Source organism: Cebus imitator, unplaced genomic scaffold (genome assembly GCF_001604975.1).
Source record: "Cebus imitator isolate Cc_AM_T3 unplaced genomic scaffold, Cebus_imitator-1.0 Scaffold87, whole genome shotgun sequence".
In the NCBI taxonomy this organism is placed as follows: Eukaryota; Metazoa; Chordata; class Mammalia; order Primates; family Cebidae; genus Cebus; species Cebus imitator.
Window position 1 is genome coordinate 395,259 of NW_016107402.1, and position 17,843 is coordinate 413,101.

Consider the following 17,843-nt stretch of genomic DNA (forward strand, 5'->3'; position numbering starts at 1 on the left):
CCATCCAGGGATCAGAGCTCTGCCAGGGACGTGCTGTGGAACTTTAGGCAAGTGCCTGTCTCTCTGGCCCTGCCCTCCTCCTCACCAGGACCCAGAGCTGGAGGCTCTTCAGGCCCTTAGAAAAGTGGAACACGTTCTATAAGTAAGAGAAATCCCAAAAGCTCAGAGGCAGGCTGGTGTGGCCGTCGTAAGCCTGGGTTCCAGAACTTTCCCTCTCTGTGCCTCTGTTTCCTCCCTGGTGCAATGGGAATAATAGTACCTGCCTGAGGTCCTCTCAGGAGGCTTAAATGAGAGGAATGAAATTGCTTAGCCCAGCACCTGGCCCGTGGTAAATGCTCAATAAATGTCATTAAAAAACAAAATCACTCTGATGATCATTTTCCAGAACAGCTGCTACAGCTGCCCCTGGGATAGACTTGGCTGCACTGGCTTGGACCACAGTCATTTCTCTCTCTGTTTCTGGCCAGTTGGTGGGCTGAATTCACCCCCTGGAACCTCTTTCTTCCCAAACTCTGGAGGATCCTGCCTGTCAAGTAACAGCCTGACCCAAGAGCCCATCCTGTTAGCAGCCACCCTCACCTGTGCCCAGGATCCTCGGCCCCCACCCACCATCTCCTCCCCAAACCATGCAGCCCTGGTCCCACAGACACCAGCCCTACCATGTTACAGAGGAAGAGACAGGTCTGAGGCCAGGCACGGTGGCTCACGCCTGTAATCCCAGCACTTTGGGAGGCTGAGGCTGGCGGATCACGAGGTCAAGAGATCGAGACCGTCCTGGCCAACATGGTGAAATCCTGTCTCTACTNTCTCTACTAAAAATATAAAAATTAGCTGGGTGTGGTGGCAGGCACCTGTAGTCCCAGCTACTCGGGAGGCTGAAGTAGGAGAATCGCTTGAACCCGGGAGGTGGAGGTTACAGTGAACCAAGATCGCACCACTGCACTCCAGCCTGGTGACAGAGAGAGACTCCATCTCAAAAAAGAAAAAACAAAACAAAACAAAACAAAACAAAACAAAAAAAAAACTGAGGTCTGGAGAGCCACCCAGAGCCACCTGACATAGGAAGTGGCAGGGGCAGGGCTCAAACCCAGGTCTGTGTCATTCCCAAGAGGAGCAGGTTGCCCCAACTCTTAATTCTGGGCACACCGTTCCCAGCTGCCAGCCGTTCATCCCTTCAGAAGATTCCCTCATTCCACAGCCCTCATAGAGCACCCACTAAATGCCAAGCAAGGCACCAGGTGCTGGCAACACAGAGAGTGACCTACGTGCCCCGTGGTAGAGCCCAGCCCTGGCCCACCAGTCTCTAGCCACCTGAGGGCCCTGGCAGGATGAAGAGCAAACTAAACCCCTCCCTAGATCTTCCCTTCCGGCCACCAGACCGTTTCTCTTCCTATAAGAACCTCTCTGCCCGAGCCTGGCAGATCTACTTTCTCTCTGCTGTGGGCCTTCTCCGTGTCTTTCCTTGCCTCTCCCCAGAAATCAGCACCCTCATGTGGCCACATCCATGAGAGCCTCCCGCCCTTTCATTTCCTCCTCCTGGGAACACTTTTCTCTTGCTTCTGTGTCCCAGCCCACCCCACTTCCCATGGACCTGCGTGGCCTGTTCCTCTCCATCTTTGTAGCCTCACCTCCTCTAAATGGACTCTAAAGGTCATGGGTCCCTGGGAATGTCCTGTGTACCCAGGTCCATCCTTTCTGGGGGGCTATATCAGGGGTCACAACTTTGAATTCCACCTTAGTGCTGACAACCCCCAACTCGCGTCACCAGCGCAGACCTCTCCCCTGGGACCCAGCTGCCCACTCCTGTCTCCATGCTGACGTGCGAAAAACAAACAACGCTGCCACACCTGCCCTTGCCCCACCCTAGGACATGGTGCTCCCAAACCCAAGCTGTCATTCTTGATGCTCGTGCATGTCACATCCATGCACCTGGGAGCCCCTGTTGCCTAACCCCCATGAGATGGTCTCCAAGCACTCCTGAGTGAGCTTTACAGATAGAAGTGAGGGCCTGGCGCTCTGTCTCACGCCTATAATCCCAGCATTTTGGGAGGCCAAGGCAGGAGGATCGCTTGAGGCCAGGAGTTTGAGACCAGCTTAGGCAACATGGCAAGACCCATCTCTACAAAAAAACCTTTTTTTTTTGAGTTGATGTCTCACTCTGTCACCCATGCTGGAGTGCAGTGGCACAATCACGGCTTGCTGCAGTCTTGACCTCCAGAGTCCAAGTGATCCTCCCACCTCAGCCCCCCAAGTAGCTGACCTAAGGCACACACCCCCATGCCCAGCTGATTTTTTCATTTTTGTAGAAATGGGGTCTCCCTATATTGCCCAGGCTGATCTGAAATTTCTGGGCTCAAGTGACCCTCCTGCCTCAGCCTCCCAAAGTCCTGGGATTACAGGCATGAGCCACTGTGCTCAGCACCCAAAAACTTTTTTAATGAAAATATGTGAGATCAAGATATCCTCAAAGCCCTTCACAGCCCAGGTGGTGTGACATGCAATTAAGACACTCTCAGACCCAGTGTGGACCCACATGGCTTCGCCACTGCCCAGCTCTCCAGAGCACCTCTCTCCCTGGCTCACTCTCTTCTCGCCACGCTGGCCTCTGGTGCTCCTTCTCGAACACGGTGGGTCCTTCCCTGCTGCTAGGCGGTGGCCTGGCTTCTTCGGAATGACTCGCTCTTCCCCTGACATTCCCATGCCTGGCTCCTGTGTCCTGGAAGCTCCCCCAACCACCCCCACTGAAACAGCCCAGTGCCTTCCAGGCCCTGCGGAGCCCTTCTCCATCACAACACCCTCTTCCTGCCTTTCCCAGCATCAGAAAAGCCCCATTCTCCTGTTTATTGGACTCCCTGTCTTCTTCCCTGGGACAGAAGCTCCTCGAGGGCTGCCTTGGGCACTGCAGTGTTCCTGGCTCCTAGTCCGGTGTCCAGCATATGATAGGCCCTCAGGAGCCTAGAGGATCAAGTGACAGCTCTGAGAAAATGAGGACTGTGCTCAAAGACCACCCGCTCCTGCCTGCGCCTCAGCCCTTCTCCCTTACCATCGCCTCTCCTCTATAACCAACTCCTCCCTGGAGCCCTTCTGGACGCAAAGCCCATTCACCTCCCGCTCTGAGCCCTGGTCTCACTCTGTCCGCCCCCATCCCACAGCACCTCCTGCCTTGGTTTTTAAGAGACACAACGTGTGTGTCCCTTGCAAACAGTGGCCCCATCGCATCCTTCCCTCCCCCTGGCAGGTAGTGCTTACTAGCTTCACTTAATAAAAGGGGATCTGGTGTCCACAGACAGCAAGTGACTTACCCAGGGTCCCAGCTAGCAAGGGAGGGGGCCGAGTCCCGAACCCACGCCTGGCTCCCAGACTGACGGGTTTTCTCCGGACCACACCCTTCCAGTTCAACTCTGGAGCTGCTGCTTAATTTCTCATGCCAGACTCAGCAGCATTTATTGGGCACCTAGTGTGTGCAGTCCCTGCCCTCAGGGAGATCCAGTTGTGCTGGGGATGCCCAGACATGATGGGAGACTTAGTCACGTGGGGCAGAGAGTCAGAACTCAGGGTGAGCAGAGGGGAGGAGGAGGCCTGAGGGCTGGAGGGGCAGGGGGGACAGGGCAGTTCCCTCTGTTTGGCTTTGGCTGTGTCTGACGCCTCCCAGCACACTCCCCTCCGGGCTGGCACCTGAGCCAGGAGAGAGGGCTGCATGAAGAAAGGCGTGGGTGACTCCGTCAGAAGTGGGTGGGGTGGGTGAGCGACCAAGTGTGACTGGGAGAATACTTGGAGCACAGCTCATCCCCTTCCCTCAGCATCCAGAGTTGTCCCAGCTACGCCCCCCAAACCCAGGCAGTGAGGGGCCAGTTCCTCCATTCTTCCCACACTTATTTCTCCTGACCTTTCCGCCTTCCTCAAGCTCTCTCAGGCAGCTGGTCCACATTGGGTCCTGGGCTGGGGAAGGAGGCTCAGACCTCTTCTTGGCCAAGCCATCCCCAGCACCCCAGACCAAGCCAGGCCACACCGACCCCAGGGGACTGACCCCAAGTGGCCACCAGCGATTTGTTGGGGAGAACTGGAGGATGCTGGCTGTCTTGGGGCTGGGGCAGGGCCGTGTGGAAGCTGAGCAGGGCTGGAACCAGGATCCCAGGGTGGAGCCTGGGCAGGGGTGGGAGAGAGGCCACCCCTTGTCTCCCGTTGGCGCTTCTGACGGGTTCGGCCGCCCCAGCCCCGTCCCAGGTGGTGGTGATCCGGCAGGAGCGGGCGGGGCAGACCAGCGTCTCGCTGCTGTGGCAGGAGCCCGAGCAGCCCAACGGCATCATCCTGGAGTATGAGATCAAGTACTACGAGAAGGTACCGAGGGCAGGACGCGGCGGGAGGGGCTGGGCCGGCGGGGCAGGGCCCACTGACCAGCGTCCCGTGGCAGGACAAGGAGATGCAGAGCTACTCCACCCTCAAGGCCGTCACCACCAGAGCCACCGTCTCCGGCCTGAAGCCGGGCACGCGCTACGTGTTCCAGGTCCGAGCTCGCACCTCGGCGGGCTGCGGCCGCTTCAGCCAGGCCATGGAGGTGGAGACCGGGAAACCCCGTGAGTGCAGGGAGTGGGAGGGTGTGGGCGCAGAGCAGCCCAGGCACCAGGACTCCGGGGTGGAGGGGGAGGTGGCCGAGGAGAAAGCTAGTGCGGGCTGAGCTGGTGCCAATGCAGGGCTTCTGTTTCCTTGCCCTGCCAAGTAGTGCCGTTGGAGTTTTTTCTTTTTCTTTCTTTCTTTCTTTTTTTTTCTTTGAGATGGAGTTTCACTCTGCCACTCTGGCTGGAGTGCAGTGGTGTGATCTTGGCTCACTGTAGCTTCTGCCTCCCGGGTTCAAGGGATTCCTTCTGCCTCAGCCTCCAGAGTAGCTGAGATTACAGGTTCAAAACACCACACCTGACTAATTTTTTTTTTTAGATAGAGTCTTGCTCCGTTGCCCAGGCTGGAGTGTAGTGGCATGATCTCTGCTCACTGCAACCTCTGCCTCCTGGGTTCAAGCGATTCTCCTGACTCAGCCTCCTGAGTAGCTGGGATTACAGGCACCTGCCACTGTGGCTGGCTAATTTTTGTATTTTTAGTAGAGATGGGGTTTCACCATCTTGGCCAGGCTGGTCTCGAACTCCTGACCTTGTGATCCACTCTCCTGACCTTGTGATCCACTCGCCTCAGCCTCCCAAAGTGCTGGGATTACAGGCATGAGCCACTGCGCCTGGCCTGATTTTTGTGTATTTAATAGAAATGGGGTTTCACCATGTTGACCAGGCTGGTCTTGAACTCCTGACCTCAGGTGATCTGCCTGCCTTGGCCTCCCAACGTGCTGGGATTATAGGCATGAACCACTGCACCTGGCCTCTGTCGGCATTTTCACAGGTGAAAAACAGGCTCAGAGAAGGATGGTTGCTTGCCTAAGGTGGCAGAGCTGGTGATAGCCCCCCTTCTCACATGCGCGCGCACACACACACACACACACACACACACACACACACACACGGGCTGGTACTGAGATCAGTGTCAGGGTCTGGGACAAGCAGCATCAGCCTCACCTGGGCACTTAACAAAAATTCGAATTCCCAATCCTTACCCCAGCCCTTCAGAAACCCTGCGGTGGGGCCCAGCCATTTGAGTTTTCACACGCCCTCGGTGATCCCCAGGCACTGCCACATTTGGGACCCTCTGACTTTGAGGCTGTCCCTTTCACTCTCCTCCTGCGCCAATCTCCAGCCCGAGTCAGGTCTCCCATCTGAGCAACTGCCGCGAGGGGGAGCTAGGGCAGAGCTCGTGACCGCCCACCTGGCACTCCCTGGGCGTCTGGCTCCCTGGCATCTGAGTGCCTCTGGTGCTCATAGGCCTGGCACCCCCTCGAGACCACCCGGATGGGAATCCTGAGCCCTCCGTCCTATGTACTGTGTGGCCTCGAGTCAATTCCTCGAGTTCTCTGAGCCTCAGCTTTCCATCTGAAAACTGAAGATAGTGCTGGGGTCTCCCTGGAAGGGACGAGGGGTAAATCACTGTCAGGGTAGCAGGAAGGACAGAGGTTTATCGGCTCAGAAGACATGCGACTCTCCCCCTGTCCCACAGTCCCAGGAAGCAGCAGCACCAGCATTAGGAAGCCGGCAGCCAGGTCTCAAGGGCTTGAAGAGGAAGCTTAGCAGAGGGTGGGGTGGGAGCAGAGGAGGAGCTGGCCTACACCCTGACTGACTCTGTGCTGCCTCCCCACTGGCCCCAGGGTCCCAGCCAGGGAGGCTCCACAGGCTGCCAGAGCCCTGGGCCCAAGGTCGGGGCTGAGAGTCTGGTCCCCTGACCTTGGCTTTCCCTGCAGGGCCCCGCTATGACACCAGGACCATTGTCTGGATCTGCCTGACGCTTATCACGGGCCTGGTGGTGCTTCTGCTCCTGCTCATCTGCAAGAAGAGGTGGGTGGTCTGGCCCAGCCGCCCCCAGCCCCTCCTCTCAAGCACCGTGCCTCCCGCCTGCTCCCGGCCCCACCGAGCCGGTGGTCCCCATGTGTCTGGGGCTGGCTCACTTACAAACACATCATCTCATTTAACCCAATGACATGCCAGTGATGTAGAGATTCTGACCTCACTTTGCAGGTGAGTAAATTGGGGATCAGAGAGGTTAGGCTTCTTGCCAAATCACACAGCTGATAGTTGCCGGAGCTGGGACATGAGCCTCGGTCTGTCAAACTAAAGCTCATACTCTCAGTTACCTTCTCCTCTCCACTCCATTCCGGAGGGAGGTGGAGGCGGGATAGTCTGTGGGCTTCCGATCCCAGACACTGAGAATTGTAAGGATCATTAACAGATGGAGAGAAAGGGAGGGGCTCGCCAAGGTCTCCCAGTAGAGTTGGTTGCAGAAGCCTCATCTCCCAACGCCCCCACCCAGGGTGCTTTCACATAACACGGGGCTAGCAGCATCGTAGACTTTGCCAAGAGGATCAGGTGGACTTGAGAACATTTTGAGGATCCCACCGTGCTTGTGACCATCATAGCTGTCACAGCTTAGCTGAGTGGAGAGCCTGAGCTCAAGGACTCTCCCCTGCAGACTTTGTAAGGAGCAGGAACTGACTTGTCAGGAGAAGGGGCATGAAAAGAGATGCCATGACTTGTCCCCTGGTTGGGGTCAGGTCCTGGGCTAGGGATGGCCTGACCTCAGGCAGGGCGGTGCCCTCCTCCGCAGGCACTGTGGCTACAGCAAGGCCTTCCAGGACTCAGACGAGGAGAAGATGCACTATCAGAATGGACAGGGTGAGTGCAGGGCCCAGAGGCCTGGGGCAGAGGGAGGGTCGCAGGGGGACCCAGTGTGAGACTGGGGTGTCGCAGGTGGGAAGGAGGAAGGTGCCCATTGAAGAGACCAGAGCCCCAGACACAGACTCCAGGATGTCACAGAGACCTGGTGCCCCAGAGGGCAGTGCCGCTCACCCGTCTGGGACTCTCAGACTCCATTCAGGTTGCTAGAGACCCTCTCTCCGAGGAAGGGCGCACATCTGTATATGATTTTGGCGGAAAGGTTCATATACTCTCGGACAAGAGCCCCTACTATGGAGGGATTTTCAGGATCCTGTAGAGATCCCAGGAAACAAGGCACATCTGGGGCCACCTCCCTCCATGCCCCACTCCTGTGCCCATGGTAGACAGCAGCTTCAAGCATGTTGCTGATTCACACCAGGCCCAGGTGCAGCCTGAGATTCCTCCTTAACTATTTTTTAAAATTTATTTATTTATTTTTCCTGAGATGGAGTCTCACTCTGTCACCCAGGCTGGAGTGCAGTGGCTCAGTATCAGCTCACTGCAACCTCTGCCTCCAGAGTTCAAGAGATTCTTCTGCCTCAGCCTCCCCAGTAGCTGGGACTACAGGCATGCGCCTCCATGCCCAGCTGATTTTTGTATTTTCAGTACAGATGGGGTTTCACCATGTTGGCCAGGCTGGTCTCCAACTTCTGACCTCAAGTGATCTGCCCGCCTCGGCCTCCCAAAATGCTGGGATTCTAGGCGTGAGCCACTGTGTCCGGCCAGAAACTATTTTCAATGAATCAAAGTTGACCCTTGTGGCAAAAACTTATTTTAGCTACACCCCTACCCCAGAACAATTTAGAAAGATCTCAAGGACTGTAACAGTGACCCCAGAAAAGGACAGATATGCCCAGAACTCACTGGAGACTCCACAGCCCCATAGAAACTCCAGAGCGACTCCATGGAGACCCCACTTCCACTTGGGAAGCACTCATGGGGTGCATGCTGTTTGCTGCCACATCCAGAGATTGCCAGAGACACCCCTCCCCCCACCTCAGACCCCTCCCCCTACCTCAGACCCATCCCAGGCCCGGGGAATGCCGGCAGGGAGAAATCCCTCCTGGACCCCACTGAAGGCTCTTCTCCCACCCCTCAGCACCCCCACCTGTCTTCCTGCCCCTGCACCACCCCCTGGGAAAGCTCCCAGAGCCCCAGTTCTATGCGGAACCCCACACCTACGAGGAGCCAGGCCGGGCGGGCCGCAGTTTCACCCGGGAGATCGAGGCCTCCAGGATCCACATCGAGAAAATCATCGGCTCCGGTAAGTCTTGGGGGTTGTGAGGGCAGAGACAGCACGGGCAAGGTGGTGGTGGGGTTACCCAGGGCAGAGGAAGAGTGTGACCCAGGGGCCTGGCAGGCCCAGGGGGTACAAGAGCCTGGGAGGCTGGTGGAGTCTGAGGGTCCCACTGACCTCCCCCGCCTGCCCCTCTCGGGGGTCTGCAGGAGAGTCAGGGGAAGTCTGCTATGGGAGGCTGCGGGTGCCAGGGCAGCGGGATGTGCCCGTGGCAATTAAGGCCCTCAAAGCCGGCTACACCGAGAGACAGCGGCAGGACTTCCTGAGCGAGGCATCCATCATGGGGCAATTCGACCACCCCAACATCATCCGCCTCGAGGGTGTCGTCACCCGAGGTAGGTGCCAGGCAGGGACAGCCTCACCCTGCAGTGCCCCTCCTGCCTGGACAGGCCTCTGCGTCTGTCCCCTCATCCATCCTGCTCTGCCCCGCCTGACCCTGTCCTGTTGGCTCAGGTCCCCAAATGACTCGGGGTGCCCAGAGCCTGAGACCCCAGTGGAAACCCGAGGCACCCTGGGGCTTCCAGTGCCAGCACGGGCCCTGGGATGGCGGTATGCTCCTGGGGTCTCTGGTCAGCAACCCTGAGCCCCAAACCAAGAGCCACCCTCTCCCCACCGCCTGCCCCAGGCCGCCTGGCGATGATCGTGACGGAGTACATGGAGAACGGTTCTCTGGATGCCTTTCTGAGGGTGCGTCCCGCCCCCACCTCTTGCATGGCTTGGGGAGGGGGTCCAGTTTGGGTGCTGGGAGATAGTGCGAAGCCCTCTAGCCCCTCTCCCTGGCTTGGACATCACAGCAGGCCTGGGGGACCGGAGGCAGGTGTAGGGAGGAGGTCTTTAAGATCGGCCAATCAAACTGCCTTTCCGCCCCAATCTCATGAAAGTCCCTTTGTTCCACGGGGTCCTGCTGCCCTGCACACAAGCTGAGGGGGTGCTCCTGTGGGAATCCAGGCCCCACCCAGTTGGAGGGCATGCTGGCTGTGGGGGAGACAGCTGGATTCCCAGCTCCTACCCTGCTGTTTCTTTGCTGGGTGCCCTTAGGCACAGAGCTTAACCTCTCTGGGCCTCCATCTCTCGTTCCGCAAAATGGTTAAGCAGTCATTGCAGCCCCACCTACCTGGCAGGGTCACTGTGAGGGTAAATGAGACCGTGAGACTTACCCTTAACTGCAAGGTGCTTCAGAAGCAGTGAAGCTCTTGGTAAAGTGCAACTCGCGTCTCAACTCGAGAGCATCATGCAGATGGGAGGGGTTCCTGTTCACGGACCAGGCGCCTCGCTGGGCCTTCCTGAAACCCAAGCCATGTCCCCCTGCAGACCCACGACGGGCAGTTCAGCATCATGCAGCTGCTGGGCATGCTCAGAGGCGTGGGTGCCGGCATGCATTACCTCTCAGACCTGGGCTATGTCCACCGAGACCTGGCCGCCCGCAACGTCCTGGTGGACAGCAACCTGGTCTGCAAGGTGTCAGACTTCGGGCTCTCACGGGTGCTGGAGGACGACCCCGATGCTGCCTACACCACCACGGTGCGTAGCCCACACTCTTTCCCGCTAGATGGAGGGGCAGGGAGGGGTGCCAGGGGCACCCAGGGCCCGACAGCTCTTCTGCACATAGTTGAATGAAGTTGGCGGTTTCCGGGTGGCCCCCAACCTGGGGCACACCCCGTTTCTCCTCTTCACGCCAGTTCCTTTTCCTGGGAAATGGGAACAGCCTTTCCTGCCTTTTCTTTGTCACTGAGAGGACCAGGGAGACCCCAGGGCTGGTCCCCACGGCCACTTACTCGCTCACCAGGAGACTTCAGGAGGGTGGGAATCTACCTGAATCGCAGCCAGACTCCACATCTGTCTCTAGAGTTTGCCTGAACACCAGCTGTTTTCAAATGTGTTCTGTGGAGATTTGGGCTTCTCTAGAGGTGCCTTAGGAGCAGCCTTAAAGGCAGGAGCTGAGTGCGCAGTGGGGCAATTTCCACCCCAGCTCCAACAGGACCCCTCCCTTAGCCTCTGTCCCATAGCCTCTGAGTAAGGTTTTGAATAGAGGAAGGTCCTGTGACAATGAAAGAAGGAAGGAAGGGAGTGAGGGATTGAGTGCAGAGAGGGAGGGAAGAAAGGAGGCAGGGAGGAAGGAAGGCAGGAAGGAAGGAAGGGAAGGAGGGAAGGAGGGCGGGAAGAAGGAAGGGAGGAGAGAGGGAGGGAAGAAGGAAGGAGGGAAGTAGATAGGAGAGAAGGAAGGATAGAGCTAGGGAAGGATGGAAGGAGGGAGGGAAAGGGGAGAGGAAGGGAGGGAGGGAGGGGGAGGGAAAGAGGAAAGGAGGAAATAAGAGGGGAGGGGAGGAGAGGGGAGAGGAAGGGAGGGAAGGAAGGAAGGGAAGGAAAGACAGAGGGAAAAAGGGAGGGAAGGAAGGAGGGAAAAAGGAAGGAAGGAGGAAGAAAGGGAGAGAGGAGGAAGGGAAGGAGGAAGGAAGGAAGGAAAAGGGAAGGAAGGAGGAAATGAGGGACAGGGAAGGAAGGAGGGAAGGGGAAGAAGGAGGGAGGAAGTGGGGGAGGAAGGGAGGGAGAGAGGGAGGGAGAAAGGAAGAAAGGAAGGAGAGAAGGAAGGAAGGAGGGAGGAAAGGAAGAAAGGGAGGAAGAAGGGAAGGGAGGAAAGAAGGGCAGAAGGAAGGAGGGAAAGAAGGGAGGAAGAAAAGAAAGGCAGGGAGGAGAAAGGAGAAGGAAGTGGGGGAAGAGAAGGAAGAGGAAGAGTTAGAAAGTGACGAGGCCGTGTCCCTGAGGCCCCTCGGCATGTGACTGGTGCTGGCAGAGCACCTGCTGTGTCCGGCGCCCTCGCTTCTTCCTCCCTCTTCGCAGCGGCTCTCAAGGACCCTCCCTCAGGACAGGCGCTCTGGGAAGGTAGGGGCTGTGTTGCCCCTCTGGACTGGGAAATGGGACCCCGGGCTTCTGCTCTCTGACTTGGAGGGCTCGGGGGACTCCCTGCCAGGCCTGGGCAGCCCCTGGACCCTTGTGTGTCCATCGCAGGGCGGGAAGATCCCCATCCGCTGGACGGCCCCAGAGGCCATTGCCTTCCGCACCTTCTCCTCAGCCAGCGACGTGTGGAGCTTCGGCGTGGTCATGTGGGAGGTGCTGGCCTACGGGGAGCGGCCCTATTGGAACATGACCAACCGGGACGTGAGTGCGGGGCCCCAGTGGGAATGGCCTCAGACGGTGGGGTCTCAGGGTTGGGGGAGGAACAGCTGAGCCCAGCGCCGCATCCCCTGCAGGTCATCAGCTCTGTAGAGGAGGGGTACCGCCTGCCTGCGCCCATGGGCTGTCCCCGGGCCCTGCACCAGCTCATGCTTGACTGCTGGCACAAGGACCGGGCGCAGCGGCCTCGCTTCTCCCAGATCGTCAGTGTCCTCGACGCGCTGATCCGCAGCCCCGAGAGCCTCAGAGCCACCGCCACTGTCAGCAGGTGCCTGGCGCCCACCCAGCTCCGTTGAGGCCTGGCTGCCTCCCAGCATCGCCGCAGGCCCGTCTCAGGGACAGTTCATCCCTGACCCCTGGAGCAGACCCAGCCTGGGTCCCCAACCCCTGCCCTGCCTGGTCCCTTCCTCAGCCTGCTTCTTCCAGGGGTCCAGCCTCCCGAACCCTCTGCCCACTGCTGAGCCAATATGGAGGCTGAGGGTGACTGCAGACCCAGCAGGCCACTTACCACAGGCCCCTGTGCCTCAGGTGCCCACCCCCTGCCCTTGCCCGGAGCTGCTTTGACCTCCGAGGTGGCAGTGGTGGTGGTGGTGGAGGCCTCACCGTGGGGGACTGGCTGGACTCCATCCGCATGGGCCGGTACCGAGACCACTTTGCTGCGGGCGGCTACTCCTCTCTGGGCATGGTGCTACGCATGAACGCCCAGTGAGTGATGGGTGGGGCTGGGGGCCCATGCGGGTGGGTGGGTGCAGGGTTGGGGAGCCAGAGGCAGGGCTGCCAGGGAGGCTGCAGGGACAGTCATAGCCCTGGTTGCATGCGCAGCTCCTGGTGTCCCAGGCCCAGCTGGCCAGCAGCACCCTTCCTTCACAGGGACGTGCGTGCCCTGGGCATCACCCTCATGGGCCACCAGAAGAAGATCCTGGGCAGCATTCAGACGATGCGGGCCCAGCTGACCAGCACCCAGGGGCCCCGCCGGCACCTCTGACATGCAGCCGGCAGGGCCCAGGCAGCCACCAAGCCCGCCCCAGGTCATGCCAGCGGCAGAGGATGTGCAGGGCTGGCAGCAGGCAGGTCGGCCCCAGGCCTCTGCCCTCCTCTTGGGAGCTAGCGGGGCTGAAGGCTCTGCCGCAGGACCTGGAGTTATCAGGGGTCAGGCGCCTGGAAAGGGGTCTTTGGTGGCCAGCCTGGCCAGGACACCTGTCCCCCAGGGCAGGTGCCTTCTCTTTTCCAGAGCCTGGGGCCCCCATGCCACAGAGACCAACAGGGACATCACTGGCCTGCGTGCGTGTGTGTGTGTGTGTGTGTGTGTGTGTGTGTGTGTGTGTGTGGTGTTCTCACAAGGTCATAGGGGCCCATGGGAACAATGTGTCATCATGTGTGTCTGCCTCGAGTCTCCACATGGACATGTGCATGTTAGGAGCGTGTGCTTCTCTGTGAAGGCTGCAGGCACATGTGGGTGACGGTGGATGATGTGTCATGAATGAGGAGGTGTGTCACAAGTCTGTGAGCAGGGAACTCAGTGTGACACCGCCAGGTCCAGCACCCACAGGAACGGGGGAGAGGCTCATCCCTACATCCCCTCATACCTGGAGGCTGGAGCCAGGAGCCCCTTCTGAACTGCACCAGCACCAGGCCCACCCTTGTCTCCGCCCGGGTGAGCCCACCCTGGCTGTATCTCAGGTCTGGTTCCTCCCTCCAGCTGAGGAGGCCACCTGCAGCCTCCACTCAGCTCCCACCACTGCTTCAACAGGAAAACAGGGTCCCCAGCCAGTCCCATGGGCTGCCTTCATGGACGCATCACGGCAGAACACACAAGAGGGCCGCAGCTGGGCTTGGCTGCCTGGCCAGGGTCAGGAACTCAGCAGCCCCCTCTAGCCTCTGATGCCTTTCCTCCACGGCCCAGGTCTCCTCATTCGAAGTCCTTTCTCGGACCTTTCACTTCCCAGCCCTGACACCTGCCCCTTGTCCCCAGGCCTAGGATCAGGGACTAGAGGATCGTAGCTTCTCAGCCCCCAGTCCACCCCTTCCTGTAGCATGTGGGGAGATCGAGGCCTGGAGAGAGGGGGGGATGCCCTGTCCCAGGTCACACAGCAACCAAGTGTCAGAGTTGGGGCTCCACCTCCCACCAAGGCTCTTGTCCCCATGCACCATTCCACATGGGTGCTGGGGGTGGAGGTGCCCTGGAAGCCCCTCCCCTCACACTGACCTCCCCTTACGGCCCACCAGGGTATGTAAATATCTCTTTTCTACCATGTCAGAATATTTTTTCCTCACTCCTGACAATGCAAAAATGGTCTTCAAAGCACATAAAAAGCACCAGGGTGAGAAAGCCCCATCCCAGGGGCCGTTTAGCAGGCAGGGTAGCAGGAACCCCACTGTGTGCCCCCTGCCAGCCCCAGAGGGAGGGGCGAGCCCAGCTCCCCAGCCCTGCCCCCCCTCCCCATAGCCAGCACAGCTATCCTGCGGGGACACCAGCACTGAGCCCCCTCTCCCTCCTGCAATAATTCGGGGAGCCTCAGCCCCGTCCAGGTGCCGTGGCCAGCTCGCTACACCTCTATATATTATATTACTATATAGCCGAGCTGTTCTTCCTTCCTATGGAAGTCGGAAACATGGTCAGAACACGATCTGGGGGGGGATCCTGTCTTCCTCCCCACCCCCACCCCACCCCACCCCACTCTTACCCGGTTTCTGGGCTCTGGATCCTCACAGTCATGGGGGCAGTGTGGGCCTGGCACTTACAAAAGTGTGGCCCCTGCCTCCAGCGTGGAGTCCCTCTCAGGGTCCCAGGGATCGGCCTCTCTGTGGTCTCCATCCTGACTCGACCTAACCCACAATGAGAATAAATTCTGCCTCATCTTTGCCTGTGTCCCCCAGTTTTTCTCCATCTCTACAACCTTGACTTCTCCTACTGGGGAAGGACCAACCTCATACTGAGTACCTACTGTTTGCATCCATTCATGTTTCTTCCCTCCGGTTTTCTCATCTGTCTGGGGAGGCAGGATTAGTGCATGCATTGTACATACGGGGAAGCTGAGTCCTGGTTCAACCAACCTGCCTGAAGCCAAGGACAGACAGGGGGATGGATCAGAACCTAGATTTTTCGCTCCCCAAAGCCCAGGCTCAGCTAGGAAACACCCCAGAGGCTCCAAATTCTCTCCTCCAAGAGGCGCATGTGGCACTTAACCCTAGAGTCCAGTCCCTCCCAGTTGGCATTGCCCTTGAGTTCTCTTGGGGGAGAAAGATCCCCAGCCCCAGAAGAGGAGTACACAGGGAAGGGACATTCCTGGGAACAACTTCCTCAGGACCAAGGGGGGCCACTGGGAGAGCTGGGTGCGGGGAGGTAGAACAGGGAAAACAGGGTACGAGCTTCTTCCATAGTGGGACAGGGAGCTGAGGACTCTCTTTGCTCATGGGGAGGGGGAACAGCAGCCGGGGTTCTGGGCAGGAGACAAACAGAGGCAGAGCAGATGCTGACAGCATCCCTTTGCACCAATGGCTCAGACATTTGGGGAAGCTGCCCCAGGGTCTTAGCGATGAGGGGTACATGATCTCCAGCTCAGAGAAGGCCTTCACTCCTAAACTGTCCTCAAACGGGGAAGTGGGAACAGGCAGAAAATACCTACCCTGCATTTCCTGAATTGTCCCACTCAAAATCACAACAGCCCTGTGAGATTGAGAGTATTATCTGCCACTTGGGCAAAAGCTTGCTTGGAGCGGCCAATGTCCCACATGGCAGAGCCACCACATAGAGCTAAATTTGCCTGATTTCAAGCCAACTATGTTTCCCCTGACACTCCAAACTAAGCTCCAGGCCCTCTCCCCACAAAAACAGTTGTTTCCTATGAGGAATCAACTCATAGGAAACAGTTGTTTCCTAACATCCTATTGGATGATAGGATCCAATCATCTGATCCTAATCAACACATGCTCTATGCTGGGTGCTACTGAGGGTACAAAGACAATGAGATGCAGCCCTTGTCCTCAGAAGCTCAGAAATGGGGGGGAGCTACAGACTGCCCAAAAGGGGCTCCCTCAGTTAGATCCAACATGCTAAGTGTCCAAAAAATGAAGCACACCAAAGGGTTCCTGAGAGTCAGAGAGAGCCGCGACAGGCAGGTCTGTCATGGAGGACTTACTGGAGGAGGAAGCATTTCAGGTGAGAACTGAAGAATGAGAAGGGTTTCCAGGCTGATTTCCGAGGCAGCCCTTTGTGCAAGGCATGGAATGCAGAGGAGAGGAAGAACACAGCCAGAGCAGAAACAAACCGTGTTCATGGATGGGAAGCCTCACTTCCACAATGCTGGCTCTGCCCTTCCAGTTTAACCTATACATTTTATTTCCAATAAAAATTGCAATGGGGTTCTCCCAGCAACTTGACAGAGTCATCCCCAAATGAACATGGAATAACAAAGAACCCAGAATAGCCAAGACAGTTTTGAAAAACGAAGAGGAAGAGAAAGGGAACCTCACCCTAGCTGATGTCAATAGGTACTATGAAGCTCTAATAATTAAAATAGTGTGATTTGATCCCAGGAATAGATCAACAGATAATAGAGCAGAGAATAATGCTTAGGGACAGATCCAAATATATAGGAGAGTGTGAAACACGGCAAAGGGTAAAATGGTCTAGCTAACAGATGATGTTGGACAAGTGTGCCCCTATTGGAAAATATAACATTGAATCCCTGCTCACACCACTCACAAAATAAGTTCCAGGTTGGTTAAAGTCCTAAATGTGAAAAGCACACTATAAAACATTTCAAAAGAAAACAGAGGAAAGTAACTTTATGATCTTAGAGTAGAAACTAAACAAAACACAAAAGCATAAATGACTTTTTTAATGATAAATCGTATTACAATCAAGAACTTCTGTGTGACAAATGAGGAATAGATTTGTTAAAGCCACTGGCTGGGAGAAGGCAACCCATATAACCAAGGGACAATTCGTTTCCAAAAGAATTTGTTAAAAAAACTCCAGGCCAGGCATTGTGGCTCATGCCTGTAATCCCAGCACTTTGGGAGGCCGAGGCAGGTGGATCACGAGGTCAGGAGTTTGAAACCAGCCCGGCCAAAATGGCAAAACCCGTCTCTACTAAAAATACAAAAATTAGCTGGGCGTGGTGATGGATGCCTGTAATCCCAGCTACTCGGGAAGCTGTCAGGAGAATCACTTGAACCTGGGACGCGGAGGTTGCGGTAAGCCGAGATTATGCCATTGCACTCCAGCCTGGGCGACAAGAGCAAGACTCCATCTCAAAATAAATAAATAAATTTAATTAAATTAAAAAAATAAAAAGTTCCAGAGAGTCAATCTACCAAAACATTCCAGAGCGATAGGAAAATGGACAAAAGATGTAAACAAATACCAGAGGAAGAAATCTGAAAGGCCAAACATGATATAAAAGAGTCTCAACATCACTAGCAAACCTGGAAATGCAAATTGAAACAATAATGAGATGACTCATTACACCAATCTGATTGGCAAAATGAGTGTGTCACGTGAGTATCGATGATGATATGGGGGAAATACCAATGTTTATAAACTGCTGGTGGAAATTTAAATTTGCATAGCTACTTTGCAGAGCAATTTGAAAATGCTTGATAAACTTGAAGATGAGCAAATCTGTGATCCAGCCAACTCTGCCACTAATGTATGCCTCTTAAGTTTCCTAATCGGGGCCTGAGTCAGGGATTCTTGTGCAGTGATTTATTGAGGCAGAGCTCTTAGGTGAAAGGGAGATGGGATGGCAGATAGGGCGGAAGCGCTAGGCAGTGATATGTTCTCGGTTGGAGATTAGCTTCAATCTGATCTCATGGGAGCTCTGGGGCATGAGTGAGAGCACCGAGTTGGTCTACCTCAAGACAAGGGAGCCAATATATATATGTATATATAAATAAATATATATATATTTTTTCTTTTTTTTGAGAAGGACTTTTGCTCTTGTTGCCCAAGGTGGGGTGCAGTGGCACAATCCTGGCTCACTGCAACCTCCGTCTCCCGGGTTCAAGCAGTGCTCCTGCTTCAGCCTCCCAAGTAGCTGGGATTACAGGTGCTACAGGAGCGCGCC

At 56.6% G+C, this 17,843-nt stretch overlaps 1 protein-coding gene across 3 annotated transcripts in view; it reads left to right on the forward strand.

The window, feature by feature from the left end:
* EPHA8 (EPH receptor A8) overlaps window positions 1-14,634 on the forward strand; it is a 38,979-nt gene extending 24,345 nt beyond the window's left edge. For all 3 annotated transcript variants that reach the window (XM_017534489.2, XM_037740639.1, XM_017534490.2), the window contains 12 exons: window positions 4,214-4,338; window positions 4,412-4,574; window positions 6,335-6,428; window positions 7,195-7,262; window positions 8,404-8,568; window positions 8,751-8,936; window positions 9,227-9,288; window positions 9,913-10,122; window positions 11,608-11,757; window positions 11,850-12,040; window positions 12,301-12,477; window positions 12,643-14,634. In XM_017534489.2, the coding sequence (XP_017389978.1) occupies window positions 4,214-4,338; window positions 4,412-4,574; window positions 6,335-6,428; window positions 7,195-7,262; window positions 8,404-8,568; window positions 8,751-8,936; window positions 9,227-9,288; window positions 9,913-10,122; window positions 11,608-11,757; window positions 11,850-12,040; window positions 12,301-12,477; window positions 12,643-12,757 (1,706 nt within the window). In that variant the 3' untranslated portion in view covers window positions 12,758-14,634. The remainder of the gene's footprint in view (window positions 1-4,213; window positions 4,339-4,411; window positions 4,575-6,334; window positions 6,429-7,194; window positions 7,263-8,403; window positions 8,569-8,750; window positions 8,937-9,226; window positions 9,289-9,912; window positions 10,123-11,607; window positions 11,758-11,849; window positions 12,041-12,300; window positions 12,478-12,642) is intronic.
* The last annotated feature ends 3,209 nt before the right edge of the window (window positions 14,635-17,843 follow it).